Source organism: Homarus americanus, unplaced genomic scaffold (genome assembly GCF_018991925.1).
Source record: "Homarus americanus isolate GMGI-L3 unplaced genomic scaffold, GMGI_Hamer_2.0 scaffold4060, whole genome shotgun sequence".
Classification (NCBI taxonomy): domain Eukaryota; kingdom Metazoa; phylum Arthropoda; class Malacostraca; order Decapoda; family Nephropidae; genus Homarus; species Homarus americanus.
In genome coordinates, this window is record NW_024746161.1 from 10,318,729 (window position 1) to 10,346,495 (window position 27,767).

General features: G+C 41.2%; 1 protein-coding gene across 3 annotated transcripts in view; it reads right to left on the reverse strand.

Annotated features, from left to right (window-relative positions):
- Window positions 1-27,767, reverse strand: part of LOC121879028 (titin-like) — an 82,489-nt gene that overhangs the window by 12,585 nt on the left and 42,137 nt on the right. For all 3 annotated transcript variants that reach the window (XM_042385503.1, XM_042385502.1, XM_042385500.1), the window contains exons 9-15: window positions 21,369-21,468; window positions 20,112-20,285; window positions 18,498-18,524; window positions 5,155-5,210; window positions 1,696-1,743; window positions 773-920; window positions 315-526 (exon numbers count right to left, since the gene is read on the reverse strand). In XM_042385503.1, the coding sequence (XP_042241437.1) occupies window positions 315-526; window positions 773-920; window positions 1,696-1,743; window positions 5,155-5,210; window positions 18,498-18,524; window positions 20,112-20,285; window positions 21,369-21,468 (765 nt within the window). The remainder of the gene's footprint in view (window positions 1-314; window positions 527-772; window positions 921-1,695; window positions 1,744-5,154; window positions 5,211-18,497; window positions 18,525-20,111; window positions 20,286-21,368; window positions 21,469-27,767) is intronic.

A 27,767-nucleotide genomic window follows, 5' to 3' on the forward strand; every position in this document is an offset into this window, starting at 1 on the left:
TAAAGGGGTTCCAGAGTCGAGGGGTTAAAGTCTGGGCATTTCTTTCCGATGACATTGTATATAATAATCAACTCGACCGAACTGGTGATCACTATTCCCTGATGTTTGCCCCACCAAGGTCAGAAAAAAAATGAAAAATAACTAAAATAATAGAAAACCAATCAAACAAACGTAACAAAATAATTTTATAAGGCTACTTTGATCTTTGCTAAGGAACTATAGTGGTGAACAGCTACTCAGTGTGTGTACCATCACCGCGCCCTGGGGCAGGACATTATACAGCTCGGTCACCTCGTGTTGTTGTCACCACCTACCAAGATTTGTTCCTGTTGTCGGTCCCGCTCAAGTTCAGCTTGTTTCTTGGTGCTATAACTGCTGGTGCCGGTGCTGCTGCTGCTGAAGTTGGAAGAGCTGCTGAACGACTGCTGGGTCATGGTGGTGGTCTGCTGTTGCGCCTTTTGCACCGTCGTCTCGTCCACAATAAATTTGTCCATCCGCTTCTTCCTTTTAGCGAAGAGTTCCGCTCCTTTAAGTGAACCAAACCATTATTATCACAGAAAGTGCTGATAACATGCGCCAATATATTAAATCTATCTAAACTGCAAAATACAAGAAGTGTATATAAACCAAGAATCATAAATAAAAACATGTATTTCTGCAAAAAAAAAAACAATTACCAATCACAGTGCTAACATATCCTGATACACAGGTGTTAACAATGTATTAGAGGTAATAATCTTCAGTGTTACATAGGAAGATATTCTTTGTTTACCTTTCCCGGTTGGGCTCTGTACCTCTGTCACTATCTTGCCCACCTCGGGACTGGGAGGCGCGGCGTTCATGAGGGTCTGGTAATGTTCCTGAACTGCGTGGAAGTCTTGCACGCCTTTGGGATTCATCAACAACTTCATGGCCGGTTTCTGAAAAATTAGTAAGAACATTATAAAGCTGTTGTGGACCCAAGACTGTAGGCTATTATTTAATACTAAGACTTATAGTTCAGAGATCTCCACAAACAGTGACCAAGAGAGAGGCGGCTGACGGTGAGGTTACGGTCAAGACAGAATAAACACACTGTATATATCAGCAGCATTCACAACTCAGTACCCGACAAACCAACACGGCTGCTCACATACGCAGGATCTAACTGGATGATTTATAATTATCACCAATTTACCACGTTAAATATGTAACGGGAAATTTAACCCAAAATTTCACCACATTTTATGAATTTTGAGGGAAAGTGGTACAGAGCTCCAGCGTCATGGCCCATACATACACTTTAATCGTTTGTGGTGATTCTTATATTATTTCTGATTTGTCATCATTCCTTTTATTTAGAATAATTTACTAACACAGTCAAGCGAGGTTTTCTTAGTATTCAGGTTTGAGAAGATGAATGCTAAAAAAAATGGATCACCTGAAGATTGCCTCCTCCTCCTCCTCCTCCTCCTAACCTAACCTAACCTAACCTAACCTAACCTAACCTAATCTAATCTAGTCAAGTCAAACCAAACCAAACCAAACCAACCCTATCCTAACCTACTATTTTAACTATCATAAGAAAGTAGAAATAGTAGTAGCAAGGAATTAGTAAACATTACACAAGACGAAGAGGGAATAATATGATAAAGAAGAAGATATAAGATATTGATGATAAATTAAGGAGGTGGTGGAGGCGGTGAACTTACTTACCTTGCCTTCAGTATCGTGTAGGGGAGGCATGGAGACTGGACGACGTGACTAGAGGAAGACACATATAACGTCAACAGAAGCACACACGTATTTATTAGAGGCCAGGTAAGCGGTGCAGGCCAGGTAGGCGGTGCAGGTCAGGTAGCCGGTGCAGGCCAGGTAGGCAGTACAGGCCAGGTAGGCAGTACAGGCCAAGCACGCAGTACAGGCCAAGAGAAGAAATGAACATGCCAGGTTAAAAAAATACTTAAAAAAATATTTGTACATCCATAGAGGACTTACACCCGGGACAACAGTGAGTTCTTTTACCAGTGGAGAGGCAACAAGGAGGTGGATGAGGCAGTGGAGAGGCAATACGGAGGTGGATGAGGCAGTGGAGAGGCAACACGGAGGTGGATGAGGCAGTGGAGAGGCAACACGGGGTGGATGAGGCAGTAGAGAGGCAACACGGAGGTGGATGAGGCAGTGGAGAGGCAACACGGAGGTGGATGAGGCAGTGGAGAGGCAACACGGAGGTGGATGAGGCAGTAGAGGCAACAAAGGGGTGGATGAGGCAGTAGAGAGGCAACACGGAGGTGGATGAGGCAGTGGAGAGGCAACAAGGAGGTGGATGAGGCAGTGGAGAGGCAACAAGGTGGTGGATGAGGCAGTGGAGAGGCAACACGGAGGTGGATGAGGCAGTGGAGAGGCAACAAGGTGGGTGGATGAGGCAGTAGAGAGGCAACACGGAGGTGGATGAGGCAGTGGAGAGGCAACAAGGAGGTGGATGAGGCAGTGGAGAGGCAACAAGGTGGGTGGATGAGGCAGTGGAGAGGCATTAAGGAGGATGAGGCAATAGGTTACTAGAGTAAAGAAAATGGTGCAATTAAAGGCTTTGATTGATTGATTGTTTAAAACTTAGATTGATTGATTGATTGTTTGTTTAAGGCATAGATTGATTGGTTGATTGTTTAAAGCTTATTGATTGTTTGTTTAATGCTTAGATTGATTGATTGATTAATTGATTGATTGAAGCTTTGATTGATTGATTGGTAAAGATGTAAGCTGTAAGTACTAAGACCTGGCTCTATATACTTCCATTCAGTCGCTTATGTTCACAAGCTATTTATTATTAACGTATTTTACAAACCCTGAATGATTTATATAAACGGTCATGATACAGATTAATGTAATATATATATAAATTATACACATATAGGCATATTTGTCTTTATATCTCATTTATATACTACAAATATTACCTGTAGTCTGTTTACCGGAAAATATCGTAAATATATATTTTTGGGAGGTTGATAAATTTATGTCTTTCTGTTGGCGAAGGAGTTTGGGACGTAGCCTGCGTGACCCCCTCGGTCCCTCGGGCCTTGTGCTAAACATAGTGAAGTGGTGAAGACAGCAACAATAATAACGATAACTTAACGCCAATGAGGAAGTAACGGCGTAAGGGAAGGATGTAGGAGTGTGTGTGGTGGGTGTGTGTGTGTGGTGTGTGTGTGTGTGTGGTGGAGTGTGTGTGTGTGGTGGAGTGTGTGTGTGTGTGGAGTGTGTGTGTGTGGTGGAGTGTGTGTGTGGTGGGTGTGTGTGTGTGTGTGTGTGTGTGTGTGTGTGTGTGTGGTGGTGTGTGTGTGTGTGGGTGTGTGAGTGTGTGTGTGGTGGAGTGTGTGTGTGTGGTGGAGTGTGTGTGTGTGTCTGGTGGAGTGTGTGTGTGTGGTGTGTGTGTGTGTGTGTGTGTGTGTGTGTGTGTGTGTGGTGAAGCGTGTGTGTGGTGGAGTGTGTGTGTGTGTGTGTGTGTGTGTGTGTGTGTGTGTGTGTGTGTGTGTATACGGACGCGTCATAACACCATCTGTATTTAACTCAGAGCAGCAGCAACAGTATAAACATGACGATGACCTTCAACCCAGCCTTTCCTCTTCCTCCCCTCTTCCTCCTCCTCCTCCCCACCTCCTCCTCCCTCCTCCACCTCCTCCTCCTCCTCCCCCCTCCTCCTCCTCCTCCCCCCACCTCCTCCCTCCCCAGAGCAACACACGTACGTTACATTATAATACCCTCAACCAACCAGCAAGGCCACGACCAATCACCTGTCTGTTGCCACCTCTACTCTTTCTGCCAGCACACCTGTTCGACTCCTTGCAGAAGACATACCCCACACACACACACACACAACACACACACACACAACACACACACACATACCCACACACAACCACACACAAAACACCTGACTTTTATCAGGACAAAACTTCGCGGGCATCTAGGGGGAGGGGGGGGGTATCTGGGGGGGGAGGGGTATCTGGGGGGATCTGGGGGAGAGGGTATCTGGGGGGGGAGGGGTATCTGAGGGGGAGAGGAGGAGGGTATCTGGGAGGAGGGGGGGGTATCTGGGGGGAGAGTCATCTGGAATTAATCATTATATGTTTTGACTTACAAGACACTTTCCTGACACTTACATGACTCACAAGACACTTCCCAGACACTTACATGACTCACAAGACACTTCCCAGACACTTACATGACTCACAAGACACTTCCCAGACACTTGCATGACTCACAAGACACTTTCCTGACACTTGCATGACTCACAAGACACTTCCCAGACACTTGCATGACTCACAAGACACTTTCCTGACACTTGCATGACTCACAAGACACTTCCCAGACACTTGCATGACTCACAAGACACTTCCCAGACACTTGCATGACTCACAAAACACTTCCCAGACACTTGCATGACTCACAAGACACTTTCCTGACACTTGTATGACTCACAAGACACTTCCCAGACACTTGCACACGCTACTGTCATTAATTAGCCGCTGTAATTACCCGCCTCTGTCACTAATTAAACGCTGTCATTAATTAACCACCTTTGTCACTAATTAATCAATTATTAATTAACCGCTGCCATTAATTCACCGAGGTCATTAATTAAACGCAACTGTTACTGTTATGTCCTGATACTAATTAAGCAATTTATTAAGTCACCTTCATCAACCTGTGGCATTATCTAGGTGGAATTGCAAGCGTAAATAACTTTCCTTTTATTTAGATGAGAAAATGGATGCTGCAGAGAGAGAGAGAGAGAGAGAGAGAGAGAGAGAGTGTGTGTGTGTGTGTGTTATTAGAGTCCAGTTTATAACTACAAGCAAACAGTTGATGCAAACAATGTTGACAACAATATAAACACGAAACCATTCCAGTTATATAAGTAAACAAGGTGCGGTGACAAACTTAACACTTGCAAACATTTAATTCTTCATTGGAATGGATAAGAAAATAATTAACAAGAAATAAAAATAAGATATTAAATTAGTTTAGTTGAATATTATTTTAGGCATGTAGATAATGTTGTACGCAAGATGTGATGGTGTGGGTCAAAGAGGGAGAGAGGGATCTGTCAGGGTGTGCAGGGGTGGATTTACCTCACACCTCCACAAACAACACACCTCTGCAGATACTCACCGTCGGGGCTCGTGGAGTAACCTCATCCTCGACTCCTTCAGTTCCAGATCCAGGTCCTGCAATATAAAATGTCAATCATTACACTGATGTATTTCTTCCCTCTCTAAACCAACGAGTTATTTTCTGTTTCTGTGTTTTAAATCATAATACATCTGAAGAAAAATTATAGTCGTTATGGTAGTCGTACGCTCATATTGCTTGTATTTTCCAAACTTGTTCACTGTGTTCTTCCCACCGGCAACAAATTGAATCTGTAGTTCGAAATTTAAAACCATCGGAAATATATCTCATAAAAAGGCAAGATAGATGCTTCTCGTCTTTTCACTAATGCTATTTGGTTTTATCACGTGAAGATTATCCTACAGCTTATTCTACCTGAAGATTAACCATCCTAACGCCAAGCTAACCTAACCTAACCAACCACACATGTAGTGTTAGTGTTTAATCACCAGTTGAAATAAGCTAGAGGGGGGGGGGTGGTTAATCTTAATGTGATCTCAAGTGTTCTACAAGACAGCACTGTACACAACTCTTAGGTATTTGCCCCAAGCCTCAGCCCGACCTGGTCTTCACGCTGTGCAGTACACCGCATGACCGTAACACTGCCAGGTACACCCACCTGGTCTTCACGCTGTGCAGTACACCGCATGACCGTAACACTGCCACACCGCATGACCGTAACACTGCCTGGTACACCCACTTTAACAACATAATGTAAACAAACATCTGACGCTGCCAGTCACCAACAACAAGTCCTTCACTACCGCCTCCAACACAGCCTCTCATAAGCCGGGTGTTCAGTCATAACATCCTGGCAGTGTCAACATATGAAGCTAAGAACGTTCCTTGTGTCTTTACTTTGATACGAAAATACAGAAAATATGTGAGATTTCTACAAACAGACAATGTATATACAATGTGACGTGAGCCAAATATTTTACCGCACCAAAACTTGAATTTGTTAGTGAAAAGAAATTATGAATGTTTTTAGGTTTACTCTGGATTTTCCTCGTGTGTTGTAGTATCACCAATTTTGTCTTATTTATTTGTCTTTTAACCTTGTATTGCAGCGATGTTGACACTACGTGGTGGCGTTTGCAACACATTTTTTTGGCTCGTGTGATTTTCGACACTAAAAACATTAATATATATAATCCTCTTTTAACACAGATATAAAGGGACAAATAATTACAATGCTTAGATCGTAATAAAACACCGCAAATACTAACCTAACCTAACCTAACCTAACCATAACAGTTAGAATAAAGACACGTTGTCAATGAGGATTTTCTAACACGGCGTTTTATTACTTTATTTTATTTAGGAGAATACGAAGGCATCTTGGCGAGTTCAAACCACCCAGGTATTGGCACCGTCCCGTCCCCTCCCCTCCCCTCCCCTCCCCTCCCCGCCCCGCCCCGCCCAGCAGTCGACCGGGGAAAATATTTAACATTATGACCATTCTCAACTGGACTTCCCTGTGACGTCACCTCTCGCCTCCACATTACCCATCCTCACAAACAAACTATTCCTACACAGTAAAACCTCCATTTAACGGACATCAATCTAACGGTTATAGCTAACGGACATCGATCTAACGGTTTTAATTAACGGACATCGATCTAACGGTTTTAATTAACGGACATCGGTCTAACGGTTTTAATTAACGGTCATCGATCTAACGGTTTTAATTAGCGGACATCGATCTAACGGTTATATTCTGTTATATGGAGATTTCATATCTAATGGACCTCGGTATAACGGACTACACTCTCATAAAGTCCGTTAAATAGAGGTTTCACTGGAGTGTATCCACCCTCTATAAATACAGTAACCCGCTAACAAGTAACTATTTATCTTAATTTTTTATTGTTGATGACTATTAGATTTACTGGTCTAGTGAGGAGGCTGCTGTTGGTGGTAGTGGCGATGGTGGTGGTGTGTGGTGTTGTTGGTGATGGTGGTAGTGTGAGTGGTGGTAGTGGGCAGTAGAAGCGCCTGGGCACTAAGAGACTGTCAAAATAGCGGTGGTTGGCTACCCACCAGCTCCTGTGTGGCCACAACCTTTGTACGTGCCTGCATGTACACACACCTGCATGCACACTCTTCTCCATGTACTCAGGATTTTGTGTGTACATGTCTCCATAGTTACAAGTTCGTGTATACACTTCTAAATGTGTACACACCTCATGTACATACATACATACACCCTCATGTACACACCCGTAATCGTAAACACTGACTTTTGCACACACACACATGTTCAGTTTCTTATGTAAATCACTCCTTATTAAAGCACACACACACACACGTCTATGTTCCACTTTCATATCGTCTTTCAAGTTACAGCATCCACCAGCAGTTCTTTCCCACTTCACCAACGACACACACACACTATTCCCTATGTCGTACACGTGTTCTCAGTCTTCATAGTGCTCGACATAAAGTAAACTCTGCAGATAAGAGGAACTTTACTGGATTAACTCACCACACAGATTCTCGCCACTAAGTCATCATTCACACAATATTTCCATCACGCCCGCCCAGAGTCACCACCACCACCCACGCCCTCACAGACGATCAACATCCTCCCACGCCATCCAACCACATTCCTCTCATCCCATCTTCATATATCGAACTCCTGTCAAGAAAATGAGCACCCCCCCCCCTCAAGCACTCTCATACCCACTAAAACACCACATAACTTAGATCATGCATTAACTCTTGTCACCACACGCACTTATCTGCTTCACCTACTTTACAAAATTCTCAAAGAAAAGGATTTTTTATGGTACACAGTCTCCGCGTAATGCCACTGTATCTCCTCGATATGGTCAGTGTCATAACTTGCTTTATCAAAAACCCGGCAGGTTTAACTTTGGTCGCATTTCTGGTTTGTGTCGTGGAACTCAAACCAGTTAATGAGAGGAAAAGCCAATTGTACTCAGAGCTACGGAGAGAAAGATATAAATATCGGATTAAAAAACAAAACCCACATTTTAAAACCTTTGGGAGGGATCCAAACAGCTCGTTACTTCCTCCCTCACTAGATAACAACACCCTGGTTCTTTACAAAACTTCCCGCGAGATCTGTCGTGTTGGAGGTAATAGACGTTTTCTATTAATCGAAATACACTTTTTATTTGTTTTTTCAATTGCAACATTTCTTATCAATGAACCAATAAAACGTGGTAAATTTAATCTCTCTCTCTCTCTCTCTCTCTCTCTCTCTCTCTCTCTCTCTCTCTCTCTCGGGAATATCATCAACGACGCTGCAGTTCTGTACGTTCCGTCCTTCACCGTAATCCAGACATATCTAATGGTTAACCCCTTTGATCCGAGACTAATACCCGTGAAGGATTCTATACATGCGAGTAGGTGTATACCTAAATATACACACCTATGTATATCTAAACACATATAAATGCTGTGGCTTTACGCACTAAACTAAACGGGGCTCTAAATGTGGCTCTACGCACTATACGAGGCTCTAGAAATCTTCAGTAGTTTAGTTAATGGGACTCTATGCTCAACATGTTTTTTCAGACTTTAGGTGATACCAAACCTTACCAGAGGCTTACGTCATCTGACTTTAAAAGGATCTAACTCTCATTAAACGTTCTTATAAAGGATCAAATTCTTTAACTTAGTTAGCTTTAGTGTGCAGTTAGACCCTACAAGTGTCTTATTCTTTGCACTCACTAGATTAAGTCATTGGTAATATTAAGGTCTTCTTTTGCGGTCTTATTAAATTTTCGTCAAACCCCCGATATTTTTTGTTTTGTTCAATAAATATAATGACTGAATAAACAACAACATTGTAGCCTAATCTAGTTTACATGTTAAGTACTTTTCTTATTCAGTTTAGGTTTGGTTAGAGTTAAAATGTAAAATGTCCGGAAATAAATTTCATTGCATCTCAAACATTTTCCTCCAGATATTAAAGTTTAAACCTAAAAGATTTGACAGATATATTTCTCTAACTAGGAGATATAAACTGTATATAATAACTAGTCTAAGAACAGTTTCAGTATCATTTTGGAGATTAGTGTTGAGGAAAATATGAGCCAGACAGATGCGTTATTATGTCTTACTTTGATTATTTAACTTACGAACTCAAAAACTCCAGATTCTGAGCAGTAAGCTGACCCATTAGTGAAATATAGACGACCACTGGATAATGTTTAACTCAATCAAGATCGGTGTCATCCTCTTAGGTTGAAATTGTTACTTTTCAGTGTTTTCAATCGGTAAGAATTTGCTATACAACTGACTCGGTCTTAATTATAGTACAGTTGCTTGCGGGAAAGAGTGACCTCATGATCCTCTTGCGAGAAATTCTTGACGACTCACTTGCAGGTGGGGGTGGGGCGAGCGGGGCTCCTGCAGAGACATTCTTAGTCCGGACACTCTGGAAGGCTCGCTCACACTCTTCGGCGATAACGTCTGCTTCCTCGATCATCATCACCATAGGTTTGGGCGGCTGGAAGCCCACACAGGGGACCCATCCGGCACGTACAGGCATCTTGACGTGAGCTATTTACTGACAACTTACACTCATATATTGAATCCGTTTCTATCTTACACTGCAGGTGCTGTTGTTTCTCAAACTCCGACACTGATGTTTCAAAAGTGCAAAGCTTCAAACCATTTTCCAAAAATAAAACAAAATAAATAACACAACACAATAGATTTGATCGTTGATTCTCGGCAGCAACAGTGTTAACGGGTCGGGTATCCAAGAGCAAGTACAGTATCCAGGTCCTGTTGTTAAGGCTATTACAAGCGAGGAGTCGAAGGTTCACTGATTCTAAAGAGTGGGTCAACTCTCATAGAGGACTGGGAGCCAAGCAACAAGTGGCGGGCCTTGCCACTCCTGAACTGGTCCCGTAGTGTCAGTGGGGCCCCGTGTTGGCCCGGGTGGCCCCGTCCGGGACTCTTGCTGAGTGTTCTGGTGGCACAGCTGGCAGCCACCGGACCGCAGTAACACACACACACACATTACCACTGTCGGGTACATTTTGCTCAACTATTACTGTCCAGGACTTAAGATATCTACACACACTGAAGGATCCGTCCTGCACCTTACCCCCAACACGTCCACAATAATTCCCTTACACAAACCTAACCAGAGGCTTCCTCAGTAAATAATAATACATTATTGTTATTATGCTCCTTTTCTCTCGTGTTTATTATTATTACCATCATTATTACCATTAACATTAGCAGCAGTAGTAAAGGTCGAAACGTCTATACGCGGCGTCTTGTCTTGTTTAAACGCAGAAATATATAACGCGCCCATCTACCACGGCATCACCCACCGCTACAGTAACCCGCACAATACCAACTGATTAAATGATATACAGCTGATGGTCTCCTTCCTCCATAGTCATAAATCTGGATTACGTGAAGATTAGACACCCAAGCTTATTTCACCTGATGACTGAACACCATAGCGTTACGTGGAAGGTGGTTGTTAGGTTAGGTTAGCGTTAGGTTAGGTTAGGTTAGCGTTAGGGCATTTGATGATCAGAAGAAATAAATTAAGGTGCCTAACGTCCACGTGATCAAAAGACTTCCTCCTCGCCTGTACAAAAACAATAAATCTCCCACGACAATAGAAACTCCGTTGATTTTTTTTTGTTTACTCCATTTGGCTGACATGTTGGCATCGTAGTTCTAAGCGTAAGTAGCCATTCAGACTCTTCTCCAATTACAATGTAGCTTTTATGTGGTGTCCCTTTGAGAACCGGTTTCTATTTCACTTGTATCCGGCTACATCTGGTATAATGGGTGTCTTGGCCAGCTCTTATCTCTCACTGGACCACGTGTGAGAATTATTGGAACCACAGTTTATTTCACCTTAAGATTAACCATCCTAAAGTTAACCTAACCTAACTTAACCTATCATTCTTCCATAAAAAATGACGTTGTATTGTGTGTAGGTGGAGTTCCAAACATTACACCGAGCGTTGGTCCGAGTGGCTTAGTGTGTGTGTGTGTGTGTGTGTGTGTGTGTTGGTCCAGAATTGCTCCTTATGAAGAAACGTGGCCGCTATCGTAACAGATCAGGTGACATCGAATAGCTGGCGACGAGAAACTACAGCTATACACAACATAAACACACTAACGAATAATAATAATAATAATAATAATAATAATAATAATAATAATAATAATAATAACAGACTGTTCTTTCTTCGCCTTTCCTCTTTATGATAGAATGAAGTGACCTTTTTGAGGGTGTAGTGTAGTGTAGTGTAGTGTACCGTTACACTAGAAGAAAAATAAAACCCAAGATGTCAAGTTAGAAAAAATCTGACCAAAATATTCCAATGAGTGTTGATCATTCGTTCACCCGCACGTGTACCTGAAGTCTCTCGTAAATCATGAATGACTATTAGAAATCAATAAGATACAAAGAATTAAAATCAGCAGTGCTAGATGCAATAGAACGATAACCTGTTTGTAATGAAAATAAAACGCAATTGCTCCTGCCTCTAACTGGCCCGGGAGAATGTACTGTACCAGGTAATAATAATATTCCCCCTCATAGTAAAGGTAAAAATTTGTGAAATCCTAAACCATTCAAGAGCTCTGGCAGTCGAGTGAGTGACAGGGTGTTCATATGCGTCATGTGAGGCTCCTCCACTCTACCCCAGCACCTTTGGCAACCTTCCAACATTATCTTATCTAGAAAATGATAAATTATATCACTTTAGATTGTTCGGGGCCGTTTCCGGGTTATGTGAAATATGTCACACTATAACCAGTTCACTGACTGTTCAAAATAAATTCAATATACGTCTTAAATAACTTTAACTCAAACTTGTACGAAAATTCAATTACACCTCAATATACGGTACTCAAGTCACGTGAAGTTATGTATTTTATATCAACAAGAAACTCGGGATATGTGATAACAATTTTCTTCCTTTATTTAGTATTTCTGGAGACTTAGACACTGTCCTGTACAATGATATATATCCTTTAATTTCCCATTGCAACTCACATGACACTGGGGGTTGGGGAGAGGGGGGTGAAATAGGATTAAATACCAAAATAAAACCTTCTACTCTCAACTAAAGTAACTTCACTAAAAGATTTCAACATGACTATCCCAGAAAAAAAAGGTATCTCACTGAAGGACGTCATAACTTCCCCCATGTGACAGTTCTCTTACCCAACCAGTTAGGTCATAGCAACATTACTAAACACTAGACACACAACACTGCGACGCTTTGGAGATCGATCAACTCTCAAGAACTAAGTCAAACAATAAGAAATTTAAACATTACGAATGGAATCTTTTTTCATCTAAAAGTTGTATATTACCGAGTTGCTGAACTAAGACCCTAACCTAGTGAAGTTTAGGAATATTTAACAGTACGGCCAACAACACGATAATTATAATGACCAGGATGACAAGAGCACCTTCGAAGAGCTGACATAATATTGTATCAATCAGTGTAGATGACCTGGACAGTGGAAGGACCCCTAAGACACACACCCACAAGATAATCCAACGAAGTTTCTTTTTGGTACTTGTGGTAGGAGCAGAGAAATACTGTACATATAAACAAGAGCCAAGACAATGAACGTACCTCAGAACACAGCCAGAATCGTACATAAAAGTGACTATGGTACACGTCAACATCCAGTGCTCTCTTATCAACTTCCGGCGGAAATATCAAAGAAAATTGTCAGGGATAACTAAAAAGGTTGAAACTTAAGGCCCAGGAAACACGTTTGGTGAAAAATAGCTATGAAGAGGGTGACGAGTTCCTTCTTCTTATTCTTTATGTTTCAATTGATAAAACTTCTTGAAAATGTATGACGTGAATAACATTACACCTTAACCACCACCAGAGCTGTGATACTCAGCTTAACAGCACACGCCAGACAATACTCATCAAAACCTAACCATTCCGAGTGACAGTAGCTAAGCGGTCATTCACAGCTTTACTTTTTACACCAATTAATATCTATTCACCATTCTTAAGGCATGGTAACAAAAGTACTAATAAATATATACTTTAATAACATCATCAATTACTATATATTTCTATAAGTAATTGTGAGTAAATTGTCATTGTGATGTTAGTGGCAGCGTTTCCATTAATGTATGTTAATCTGGGCCCCTAGGACTAGGACCTTTTAAATCGAGTAGTGTGTATGTTGTGGCATTTACTGACCCACTTTCTGCGGCCAACACGTTGGGCCTACACGGCGGGTGACAAGGGAGAGGGAGAATGACATCTTTACCGGGAAATTGCGTTTCTCGTTGTCTAAACGCACTACAGTCTGCAGTGTCTATCGTAGAATAACCATTATGCTTAATCCAGGACCTAACTAATGGGGGAAACATTCTGAAACTACTACGTATATAAGAACGCTGATAAAATGCGTCGTTTCTTATCAGACTGGTTTAATTGTTGTATCCTTAAACTAAATATATTGATAACACTTCATATAATCATTAACTAAGCATATATATATATATATACATAATATCTACTTAGGAATGAATAAACAGCGTGAGAAATTAAAAAAAAAGATATATCGATAATGAAACAAATCGTATCGAGCATCAGTGTGCCAGGAGCAGGAGGCAAGTGCAGATGCCAGTTCTCGCAGGGTAACGAGACACCCAAACTCTGCCAGAGGAATGCCACCAACAACACACCACTACCCTCGTATTTTTAGCCACAGAAAAAGAAAAATTGTGATAGTGATGGCCAGAGTGAGTAGTTTGCCTGATATCGTCCACTCAAGATGTACAAGGAAATACTGTAAAACTGTTTGTCTTATCAATATTTATAAGAACAGACCAATGACAAAAGAGTCACTCAATTGCCTTTGTCGCTTTATACTCAACACAAACAGTTAAAATAAAAATACTAAATTAGGGTCTGGCCTCAGCTATGTTATAGGGATTCTAACAGAGAGAGGGAGAGGGAGGGAGGGAGGGAGGGAGAGGGAGGGAGAGAGACTTTACCTCATACTAAATCAAATTCTCGACGACAAACAAAAATAATCGGATTTCTCTTGAAGATTTGTCCCAGGTTATTTCACCATAAGAAAAATCACCCTAATGCTAACCTAACCTAACTTAACCCCCAGGTAGCGCTAGGGTGTTTAATCATCAGGTGTAATAAGCCTGGGGGTACCTAATCTTCACGTGATCCCATTTCTGACGCATGAAATTCCCACCAGGTGTAAGGAATATCTAACTGTCTTACGTGTTTAAATTCCACACTTGTTGAGACAAAGATTCACACAAAAACAATAACAAACATCACAAGATTTTATACCTTTAACAACTTGAACCACAAATCTTCAGTAGAATTCCAAAGAGTGACTTTTTACAACAAGAGCTGCTAAAATATCACAAACACTGTACTTGTTACATCTAAAACATGAAATAATGTGTAACTTATTAAATGAGATTTCGGAATAAATTTACATCGGCCTTATTATTAATTTTCTTTATGGTTCAATACGCAACTATTACCATACAATATAGAAGTAAATTTATCAGGATATTGGACATCCAGTAAGTGTTCATGAGGCTGTGAGCAGGACTGTGTGAGGATGTGTGCAGGACTGTGTGAGGCTGTGTGCAGGACTGTGTGAGGATGTGTGCAGGACTGTGTGAGGCTGTGTGCAGGACTGTGTGAGGATGTGTGCGGGACTGTGTGAGGCTGTGTGCAGTAGTGTGTGAGGCTGTGGCCCCAACACCAGCTGGCCGCCGTCTGTTGGACATTAACACAACGTTTCCCACGCACTGTAAATGTACTACCATTAAATTTTATTAATTTAATATCTAACCGCAACAAATATATGTACATCTGTGAAACAAATGTGGGGGGGGGGGGCTATAGACGACAATGTTCACCCATTAACGATCAGAACTTTCCCGAACGAGTCTTATCACCTTCTCAAGTGTCTCATAAACCAACCATCGTTATGATAATTATGGTAATGTACACCGACTATAATGATAATCTTAAAAGCTGTCTAATGTAACATATAAGATAACCTCTTAACCCTTGTGTACGGTGTTGCCTCTGAGCTGAATAAAATCGTCTGGAGTTTAGCCAAATAAAATACTACAAGTGGCGTCCCTGTAGTGAAGGTGCTAGTGGAGACGGTCTACTAATAACCTAACATTGAAAGTAGGTCCCACAGGCCAGTCTACCTGTACACTGAAGACTAAGCCTGCAGCACATGACAGCGTGGCCGGCACTGCACTCTACTTACTTTCACAACTGTAAAAGCAGGTGCCCATTGTACAGCTGGGTCGACTGGGAACACTTCACTCAGTGGTCGGCCGTGGGATTCGAACCGATGAATGACAGTTTGATCAAAAGGCCTGTTTTATAATACCCAACTTGGCCGCTGCGCCTCTACCCTAGCAAGATAAACACTTACAAAAACAACAACAGCGTGTTATAAGTATCTCCCTAAAGTGACTTAAGAATATATGCCATCACAGGATCTTAAAAAAAAAATATTTGCCACTGTTTCCGCCACACTTACACCTCTGATATTTATATAAACAGAGAACATGACATTCTCTTCCCATCCTCTCCCATTCTTCCTCCTTGTGTGTCTTTCCTGTATCTCTTCTATTATCATCTCTTTGCTTCTTGCTCTGTTTCTTCTGTCTCCCTCCCACTGACATTTCTGTTCCTGACTCTCTCGCCCCCCCCCCCTCACCCCTCCACTCTGGCAGTGCTCCGGGGGTGTCCAGTGCCCCCCAACCTTTGGCAGTGGCACTATAAGGGAGAAGGCTCGGGGAATCCCCAGGATGATGTGCCAAGCTTCTTTGTAGTCTTACCCAAGCCTAGTGCCCCATTCCATCCCAACCGTCCATCCCTCCCGGTCTATCCCTGCCGTCCATCCCTCCCATCCATCCCACACTCTCACGTCTCATTTTCCTAGATCAACGTGCTAATAAAATCCGAACTTTCATTCCCACTTTTCAACTCAAGGCACAATAACTGTACACACGGCAGCTTATTCAATCACGTCACCCGTCGTCTGTGAAAATTCCTTATAAACCTCATTATCAATTACCAATGTTACTCTTCAGCAGTCTTCACACACATCTCAGCTTCACAACACCGACCAGTCACATCTTTCCCTTTTTCTACAATTCTTTAAGACTGAGGTATACAATTTATCATACAACTAACCATACACTATATCATACAACTAACCATACACTATATCATACAACTAACCATACACTATATCATACAACTAACCATACACTATATCATACAACTAACCATACACTATATCATACAACTAACCATACACTATATCATACAACTAACCATACACTATATCATACAACTAACCATACACTATATCATACAACTCGTTTATTTACATCCTTTCTTTCATATCCAGGGTGTAGTAGAGACCCTGATGTAGAGTAATCCAGCAGCTTCATTACAGATCAACAGCCTTACCCTTCAGAGATCATCATCGTCGTCGTACTAACAAGAAAACCATCACTCGAAAATTCCATTACTTAAAGTTTATTGATGTGTAGGAGCGACTTCGTGTCACCAAGACCTCAGTCGTTAAAAATGTGTTAATACTTGTGAGGTTTAGGAATATATAGTCAGTAAAATACGAGAATTAAGACGTATTCCAAGGTCGACTACATCTTGAGTACAAGGTAAAGTTTGTCCTTCAGCTTTCTTCTGACTGTAGTTTATAAAGTTCTAAATACCGTAGACCAGATACTGAAGGCTCACGGCGACTTTCTGAGAATTCTCCCAAACAAAATTCATCAACTAACACAAAGAATAACAACAAAGTAAACCTTGGTATATACAGTATATAAACACATTCACGGTATAAAAAAAGAATGTTTATATAAGCCATTATTGACGAAGCAAAGATCAATATTTCTCTCCATCAATGCGCTATTTACACTCGACTACGCCTCGTGTAATACCTATTAATATTAGTGTTAGTTTTAAAATCTTAGTCTATTGTTGTATATAGGGTTTTATCTCCGAGATTAAATTACAAAAAAGTGAATTCACTAATAATGAAAACTATTTAGAAAAAACAAATTAGTTCATTTATTACGTAACTTACAAAACAGTATCGAGAATTAATGTGTTTTTAGTTTATTATTTATATCAATTTAAGTTAACAATAGTTAGTAATATAACGTGCAGTATATAATTCCCAAGCTGTTCTGAAACCGTAAGTAGTTGTCAAAAGAAACAATTATCCCGAAAAAAAGTACAAAAAAAAAACATTGGTCAATTTGCGGGGCGAAAAATTTGGTGCGGCAGAAAAAAAAAGTTTGAGAGCGAAAAAGAATAACAAAGGAAAGTGCAGTTAGAGGCCAAGACCTAGCGAGGAAACTGTCAAGATTTATTTTCTTTGGCTATAAGAGGTGAAGTGATCATAGTTCTCAATATCACACGGGATTGGTGGTTGAATTAGTTACTTTAGAAAGAAGAGAATGCATTACCTGTATTTGGGTCTTTCTGTGCCAACAAGCAAGTCGTCAGTATACTATTTAAAAGCTATTGAAAACCCTATATTGTAGAAGTGTATTAATCTCCTATGACATCAATATCAACATAGGACAATATCTCCCTTAGGTATACTAGTTGTTGACGAGTGTAAGACCATAAGCCATGATTAATGAAAACAATGTGATAAGACGCTGGCTATAGGCTAGTGTTGGGTGAGGCTAGTGGTGGGTGAGGCTAGTGCTGGGTGAGGCTAGTGGTGGGTGAGGCTAGTGGTGGGTGAGGCTAGTGGTGGGTGAGGCTAGTGTTGGGTGAGGCTAGTGTTGGGTGAGGCTAGTGGTGGGTGAGGCTTGTGGGTGAGAATGTACAGGTATACCTTTCCCAATACTCAATCGTTGTTGTCTTGTGTATAAATTAACTTAATATATGTGCTTAAAGACCCAAGTTATTGAGACACATTGCTATACAAGACCAGTAGATACACCACATGAAGACCAATCCGTAGTGACACTGAGAACCTAAGTCCTATAAGGTGATCGAAAAGTCCCTTTGCACCTGTAGTAATTAATAAGTGTTTATTTACCTTTTACTGAACAACAAATATTGGAAATAGTCACAGTAGATGTTAGAAGTGGAGACCATTTTTGCAATATATACTGTCAGTAAAACAAGGTATATAATAATGTAGGTATAACACGGAAAAAACTAGAGTGCTCAATTACTGCCAGATGCACAGGGACTATTTGATCAACCTGTACAGTTACCTCCTTAGAGAGATCGAGTGTTTACTGATAGGGTAGAAGAACACGAACAGTTTAAGAGGCTTTTTACCTGAGTAGTCCTCCTCGCCTTCGCCTCCTAGAATATAAAGGTCAAATGAGGTCAAGTGAGTGAAGATAACATAGGATAAAGATGAACGTAGAAAAGACCTGAAATAAGAACGAAGAACTGTAGGAATAACAATAAAAGACTGAGTGATGGTGATGGTGGTGATATGAAAGATGATGAAATGATTATAGCCAAATGATGATAGTGATGAGGATGAGTATGACGATGATGAATGATAACGATGATGATGACGTGGTTAGCAAAATAACAAAAACAACAAATCAAAGCAAAGTCAATAACGACAAAATAATTATACTGAAAAAAAATAACAATTATCATGAAACAAAAACTTGACCCGAATTAAAAACAAAATAAACTACTTAAAATATATGAAAATTATTACACAAAAGACTTACCGGCAAATGATAAAAGATTAAATTTAAAAAAAATGAAGCATTCCTTTATATTCAAAAGAATATTATTTATAAACTTTACTTCCTAATAATAAGCTTTTGTTTTTTTTTGTGGATTTTCGAATGGCAATAGTTTTCCAGATAACCAAAACGAGTAACACACAAATATTTGGCGACATCATAGTGAAAACGTTGATATACTGTAATAATTATGTAACAATTCTATTACATAAAAACGAATTAACAAAAATAAATAAAAAAACCACGTATCCATTATTTTTTGTTTACCAGATTAAGTAAAAAATAATAATTCGAGAAGAAATTATTACTGTAGCCATCTTGTTGTGTCATCCATCTTATTATATTTTACATTATTTGTGTTTCTCTTTTTATTCAATTCGGTATTTTCTTTATAATAGTCTTAATTATCTCTGTGTTTATCGTGTCTTCTTAACTCTTTCTGACTTCTTCCTTAAGTTTAATTCTCCCCTGATTACCACCTGGCTTAACTTAACTCTTCCTAACCATCTCCTGGCTTAGGTTAACTCTTCCTAACTATCTCCTTAACTGAAATCCTCCTTTCCTCCTCGTCTAACTTAATCTTTCCTAGCCAATATTTAGTTCAACTTTACCTCATGGATTACTACAGATCAAGTCTTAACTTAATCACACTCACTGTGCTATGTTCTCAGAGTCAAATACCTTTCTTGAATCTTCCTCCTCCTTGCCTCATTATAAATCTGCTTTCCCCATTTATTCTCTCTGTGTATCCTATTCTCACCATTATTAACTCCTTCTCTCTCTCTCTCTCTATTTTCTTCCTTCCCTGGTTATTCTTCCTTGTCTGTTTCTCTCCTGTTTATTCCCTTAGTTATGTTAATCCACTTCTGTATAGTTTCCTCTGTGCTTCAGGTCCCCATGAACCACTTTACTCCTTATTCAGTACCAAGTTCTCCCTTCAGATAACATTATCCTCCAGTTTATTTCACCTTAAAGATTAACGCTAACCTAACCTAACCTAACCCTCTTCCAGGTAGCATCAGGTTGTTTAATTATCAAGTGAGATGAGTTGGTGGGTAATAACCATGTGATCCGCCAGCTTCTGAAGACAATAACCTATCTTTAGTTAATCCTTAATATAAATGATCCACTCTCCTGAAGCTTCTAATTGATCCTCCCTAACGTGACTCCCTCAAGTGCTCACCTTGATGGATCCAGCGCATGGACCTCTTCTTCCGCTTCATGTACATGGACTGTCCGCGGCTCATCTTATTATTCTCGTCTACCAACGAGAAGGAGATCCGCTGCGCCAACTCCACCTGGTCATCGATGGTCGGGTGGTCAGGGCGGTAGAAGGAGGAGGAGGCGTAGGCCTTCTCTGTAGGAGGGAAAGTTGGTGATGGAAAACGTACATGATGTGTAGATCAGGGAAGGGTTTGTCCTGTTGCTGGAACGAGACGAACAATTAACAACACTAGATAGTAATAAATGAAGGAAGATTGACACAGCTAAAGGATTACTGGAGGATTAACGGACGAAACTCATGAGGAGAAACGAAGATTTAATACCCCAGCTTAATTTACCTGAGGATTAAACACCCTATCGCTACCTGGACAGTAGGGGGGAGGGGGGTAGCGTTAGATTGGTTTATTTCCCAGTGAAAGAAGCTGTGGTGTCCAATTTCCAGGTGATATCAGCAGGAATAATAAATCTATACATACAGTGGTAGTTAATTATCGTATACACCATAATATGAATGCTTATAATATATAGTAATACAATGACCTCAAATTAAGGTTCTGATTATTTTAATTATACAAAACATTATTGACACATTAATTATCGGTTTAAACATTATTATTTAATAGGTGTTTATAGAAGACTTTACAATGCATAGGAATTTACATCGTTTTGTGGGTAAAGACATTGACGTTATATTTATTTTAGGTTTATTGTGACGGGACTTAAAGGAATAAAGCTCATCTTATTAATAGTGTCATTGGTTTTGCTTATTTTTACATAATAATAATGTAGTTAAACCCGATGGTAAGTCGTGAAGGGGAGAGATGAAGGAAGGAAGGGACGGAGAGGGAGGGGAGAGATGAAGGAAGGAAGGAAGGAAGGAAGGAAGGAAGGAAGGAAGGAAGGAAGGAAGGAAGGGAAGGAAGGAAGGAAGGAAGGAAGGAAGGAAGGAAGGAAGGAAGGAAGGGAAGGGACGGACAGAACCCTACACAATACCCCCCTCTCCTCCAACACACACACACACATACACACACACACACATACACACATAAAACATCACAATCCATGCTGTTTACTTACAGATGGCGACTCACAACCACGCAGCTGAGTAAAAATGCTTCCCCCACCCCACCCTTAGACTACCAGACAAGCCCCTGTTGCCCCTCCTTCCCTCCCTCCCTCTCAGCCACACCCCCAACAAAAGACCATCTCGCCTTACTGGACGTACTTTTCAACGGCGTCATGTCCCCAGAATCAGTAGCTGGGGTAAACAGTCTCTCCAGGCTAATTTTTTTGTCCCCTTCCTCTCCATGGTCAACCTGAAAGAACAAGAGAAGGTTAGTTAATGTGAAAGATTAATCCCTACTAGTGGTGGTGGACACACACACACTAACAAAAATCAAGTGTTATATATTTCTTAACAATTACCTCAAAACATCTGGTTATATTTTCAATAGATTTTAAGTATATTATCCCTTCATTATACCATAGTATATAGGAAAGACATTGTGAATCGAAGTTAAGTTTAGTATGAGGTTTCCTGTGTGTGTGTGTGTGTGTGTGTGTCTGTGTGTGTGTGTGTGTGTGTGTGTGTGAGACATCGTGTACACTCTTGGCTGCCTCCAGTATCTAAAGTATTTATAGCAATGATGAGACCAAGTTGTTATGTGAACTGTACCCGAGTATGGTGACATCCCTTCCCTTCCTCCCTCTCTTCCTTCCTCTCTTCTCCTTTATCCCTCTTCCTTACCCTTCCCTTCTCTCCTCCTCCCTTTCCATTCTTTCCCCTTCTTTCCCATCCCTCCCTCATCAACATTCTTCCCTTCTCTTCATCTCAGGTGCCATAATAATATACCACAAAGTTGTCATTAACATCAACCAATGGCCAATTACCCTGTATCGAGATCGTCAAAAAGACACCTTACATCACCTTGTCGTAAGTCATCAACCTTAATGAATTCCTTAACCACTCCTACAGCAAATATTAAACCTAACCTAACCCAAACCTAACCTAACCCAACCCTAATCTAACATAACTTAGCCCATTCCCACCCAGGTAGCGTTAATGTGTTTAATCAACAGGTGAACTACAGGTATACTAGTGGTTAATTTTAATGATCCGATAAAAAAAATTGGGATCCTTTAATAAGTGGTCAGGTGTGATGGGGTGTTTGACGGACGAACACCCCCCTCCCCCAACTTACGTGAAGTGGGGGTAATTATACAGAACTCTCCATATAAAGGACTTTTCTTTCCATATAATCCGTTAGATGTGGGGGGGGGTCAGATCTAATGGACACCTCGATATAGCGGAATTTCCTCTCCATATAGTCCGTTAAATAGAGGTTTTACTGTACAATATGAACGATTCCCGACTGGGTAATCATCACAACCACCACAACCACCCCTACCACCACCAGTCACCACAACCACCACTCATACCACCCCCACTCACCACCACCAGGCCCTCAGTCACCTGCAGCGTCAGACCAGGTGATAGGCGGGCCTTAGGTGAGCACTTCACCACATAAACAATACTCTCCTGTAACCCCCAGCCAGCGTCCTTGGCAGTGTGTTGTGTGTAAGCAAATACTCAAGTGACCCTCAGTCCAAATTGGTGGCGAGGAAGGGGGGTGGGGAGGAGAAGGGGGTGATTAAGGTGTGGGAGGAGAGAGAGAGACTGTTGTGGATGGTATATAACGAAGGACTGAGTGTGTGGGGAAATGGGTGTCAGAGGTTGTCGTCAGAGGGTGTCGCCAGAGGTTGTCGTCAGAGGTTGTCGTCAGAGGGTGTCGTCAGAGGTTGTCGTCAGAGGGTGTCGTCAGAGGGTGTCGCAGAGGTTGTCAGAGGGTGTGCTGTCGCAGAGGGTGCAGAGGGTGTCGCAGAGGGTGTCGCCAGAGGTGTCGCCAGAGGTTGTCAGAGGTTGTCGTTGTCGCAGAGGGTGTCGTCAGAGGTTGTCGTCAGAGGGTGTCGCCAGAGGTTGTCGTCAGAGGGTGTCGCCAGAGGTTGTCGTCAGAGGTTGTCGTAAGGTGTTACAATGTGAGATGAAAGAGAGAGAGAGAGAGGAAGGGGAATTAAATCACGGAAGGGGAGGATCATAGAGTGGAAAGGAGAGGGAGGAAGGAAGGTTACAAGAGTGGGAAAAATGGAGAGGGGAAGGAAATGTAAGGTGGAGTACGAGAGAAAAGGTGAACAGCGTGGAGAGGAGAGGAGGAGGAGGAGGAGGAGGAAGAAGAAGTAGGAGGAGGAGGAGGAGGAGGAGGGAGGGGAGGAGGAGGAGGAGGAGGAGGAGGAGGAGGAGGAGGGAGGAGGAGGAGGAGGAGGAGGAAGAAAGTAGGAGGAGGAGGGAGGAAGTAGGAGGAGGAGAGGAGGAGGAGGAAGTAGGAGGAGGAGGAGGAAGAGGAGGAGGAGGAAGAAGTAGGAGGAGGAAGAGGAAAATTTGATGGAGAGAATTGAAACGCGGGTGTTGTGTTGGAAATCGAGAGGGTCAATGGAGGTTAGGTCAGGTTAGGTTAGGTCAGGCGGTGTAACGAGAGAGGTAGGAGGAAACGGAAGAGGAGGAAGTGGTGGAAGGTGTGTGTGTGTGTGTGTGTGCGTCGGGATACAAAATCATACTGTAATATTTGTTATGGTTCGGTATTACGTATTACTTCCACAATTAAACAAAGACAACACCTCACCCTAATAAACTAAACAAAACAAGAAAAACAAATACATGAAAACACAAAAAAACACATACAGAATGTCTCAAAAATATATACACCGAATCATTACATTACATTACCCATAAAAACATGTATACACACTTAGATAAAAAATACAACATGAATAATACAGACGAATAATACTTCAATATACTCCAATTCTTTGTATGATTAAGTATTTTTATTTACTAGAATTACAAAAAAAAATCATTGAGAAATACTAAATTATACGTCAAGTGGATATATATTTTTTGAGACACCCTGTATTTACACCCCATCACAGGTTTACACTTGTTGACACACCCGGATCACTAAATCTAATAATAAACTGAACTTATTAACCTTAATGAATAAATGTCAGACCGCGACACACACATAAACAGGACGGAAATACCCGAGTGTGGTGAGGTAAAGCCGGATCAGTCACCCTCACACTCTACAGGCTGGCTCAGGAAAATGTAGATACACTTTGGTTAGGTTAGGTTAGAAATAAATTTTGTCGATTTTATTATATAGGAAGAACTATTATTATTATTATTATTATTATTATTAAACGGTGACAAACGCAACATTATAGGAACGCACTTGCATCACAGACTCATTCTTATACTCGGGAAAAATATCAAGTGTGAGTCATTGTTTCTGGCACTGGTAGATGGTACACGTCACCTCAGCTATCGTTTCATACCATCAGCACCACCTGTGTGCCTGACGTGATAACACCCTCACAACCACACACACTCAAAAGAAAGTCCCTCCAGCTTGAGATGTAATGATGCTGAACGTAGTTAAGAGAGATTAATCTGTACATTGACCCGAGATTAATGTTACAGTAGTTTATTATTTATTTCATATTTTAAGTTATACAAAGTTATTAAAGTATTTCGACACTGTTTTGTTTGAAGATTCATACTTTCCAAACTATAATTTACAGGTTTTTTTTTTTCCACGTGAATAAATGCTTAGAAAATGGCACACCTCGAGAACCACACCACGAGAACCACACCACGAGAACCACACCACACCACACCACGAGAACCACCACACCACAGGTAACTTGCTGGCCAGGATGTGTAGTATATATAATAATTAACCAAACTCCCAGCACAAGTCGACCTTCACCACCAGCGCCAGGGACACACACACTAAGACACAGACGAAGGGTTTAAAAACACTAAGCAATTTTTGGATATTGTGTCTCGTCTTCTTGGTGTCTAATGGTTAACAACTAGTATATTTACTAATCTACAATAGGCGTTTATAATGACCTTAAATCGTTGTAGTGTAGTAAGACCTGATAAAGTATTACTAACGAGGACTTAAAGAGGAAAGTCGTGTTGTTGACTCTTGCTATGTAGTTTGTAAGGGGAGTGAACGTTCCTCTGATGAAACTCATTTTAACTGTTATTATATACCGGTTATGAGAACGCCAGGCACAGTTGATTGCTCGTGCTGGCGTTCTATACAGTGTGACGTTGAGTTTTTGTTTCCCAAACTTTCATTAAGTGAACAAAATAAAGTCAACTAAAATTCCACCTGAGATGTCTATGTTTGCTTACCTCCACTGTTTGTATACATGTTGAATCCATGTAAACTTGTATGACGCTTTTACTTAATATCTGTCTGTCTATCTATCTATTTATCTATCTAACTGTATGTCTGTCTGTCTGTCTGTGTCTTATAAATGGTTGGAGGGGCTAACAATAACTTCTAGGGGTGCCACATCAAGATAAAAATCATTGCAAAAATAAAACCATAATCAAAGCAACACAAAATTCACTACATTAGTTCACGTTATGACAATGAATGAACCAAATCTCGTTATCCTGACTGAGTTCTGTGGATTGGCGTCTCAGAGCCACAGATTCGAGCTTAAGTTCATTGTTATTCTCGTCTTTCCTGGAGAATGTCAGAACCCTGCAACTATGACACGATAAACATTTTCCAACTAACACACCCATTCTCCTACCTCACTGAACACCACCACACCTCACTCTCAGTCTAAATGGACACACACACACACACACACACAGCCAACTAGTCACCTCCAAATATTTCCTGCGTCATTTCGGGATATTAAAGAAGAAATCCAACCACAAACTTAAAACACACACCACACTCCTACACACATACACATCCTACATCAAGAGACGAGTGTGTGGAGGATTATAGAGGTGTGTGGAGGATTATAGAGGTGTGTGTATCACTATATCGTTCCCTCACACACCCGTCTCTATACAACTGCTCTCCGCCCTACGTGTGTGTGTGTGTGTGTGTGTCATCACCTGGTTAGGCAAATAACACCTCACCTGCCTTACTGACGACCCCACCACCACCCACCAGCACTACCACCCACCACCACTACCACCCACCACCACCTCCTCCTCGCCTCGTATTGTGGTGTAATGACGCAGAAGGTGGTGGTGACCTAAGAGAGGAGATATATGGGAAGAAGAGTGGAAGAGCCAGGTATTATTTTGGGAGGAGAGAGATGGCAGGGTATGAGAAGAGATTTATACAGTGTTATTTATAAAGCATGATACACAGAGGAAGAAGGATATCTATACAGTTTTTATATAACAGATGACGCAACCCAGGTGGAAGAGACGCAAAATAAGTGGAGAAACGATGCAACCCTAGTGAGATGACGCAACATAGGTGGGGAGATGACTCAAACTATCTTATATACAGCTGAATATACTGCCAGAGATGAAATACTATATATATACAGTATCATACAGTATAGTACTGATGTGGAATGTATACCTAACCTAACCTAACCTAACCTAACCTAACCAATATGCTAGCTACTGAACTGTATACTTTACCAACTTGGTTCATATACATGTTAAGGCTTATATAAACTTGCAGGACGATTTTACTAAAGAAATATCTTAAGAAATTCTATTTTTTGTGTCAAATTTTGCTTCGACATTATTTTAGGCAGAAGTACAGTAATTTACACACACACACACACGCACACACACACACACACACACACACACACACACACTACAATCAATGAAACAAACAAACAAACATACACAACGTAAATAAGGTACAGAATCATAACAAATTCAAAGACGGTGACCTTGACTCACGTGAAACAGACCGACTGACAGACAGACAAAGAGACAGAAAGATAGATGGACATACTGACTGACGGACAAAGAGACAGATGTATGGACGGACGAGAACAAAAACATATGTAAGTAAACAACAATGACAAGGAGAGATACATACGTAGATAAATATATTAGACCTTCCTTTGTCACCTGTATGTATGTATGTATGTATGTATGTATGTATGTATGTATGTATGACCCAGACAGTGACGTAAGTAGCTCCTGTGTTTACGAAAGTTCCGCCACCCACTACACGACACATTAGTCCGTTTCAAACAACCACAACAACAACCACCACAACAACCACCACCACCACTACCACCACAACAACCACCACCACCACAACAACAACAACCACCACCACCACAACAACAACCACCACTTCAACAACCACCACAATAACCACAACAACCACCACAATAACCACAACAACCACCACCACAACAACCACCACCACAACAACCACCAGCACCACAACAACAACCAACTCAACAACCACCACAACAATAACCACCACCACAACAACAAAGGAACAACAACACTCCACCTACTAGTCATTAACAGGTGAGACGAGGCTGTGTAATAACGTCACTTCCGGCCGCCATTTTAGAGCCGTCATAGGTGTGCCAAAATATCCGTGTTCTCACCTTATTGTATTGTACTCTCTCTCACCTGTACTGCCTCCCCCCCCTCCCTCACCTCACCCCTGTCTTCTTCTTCTTCTTCTTCTTCATCTTTTCTTCTTCTGCTTCTTTCTTCATCTTCTTCTTGTTTTCTTCTTCTTCTTGT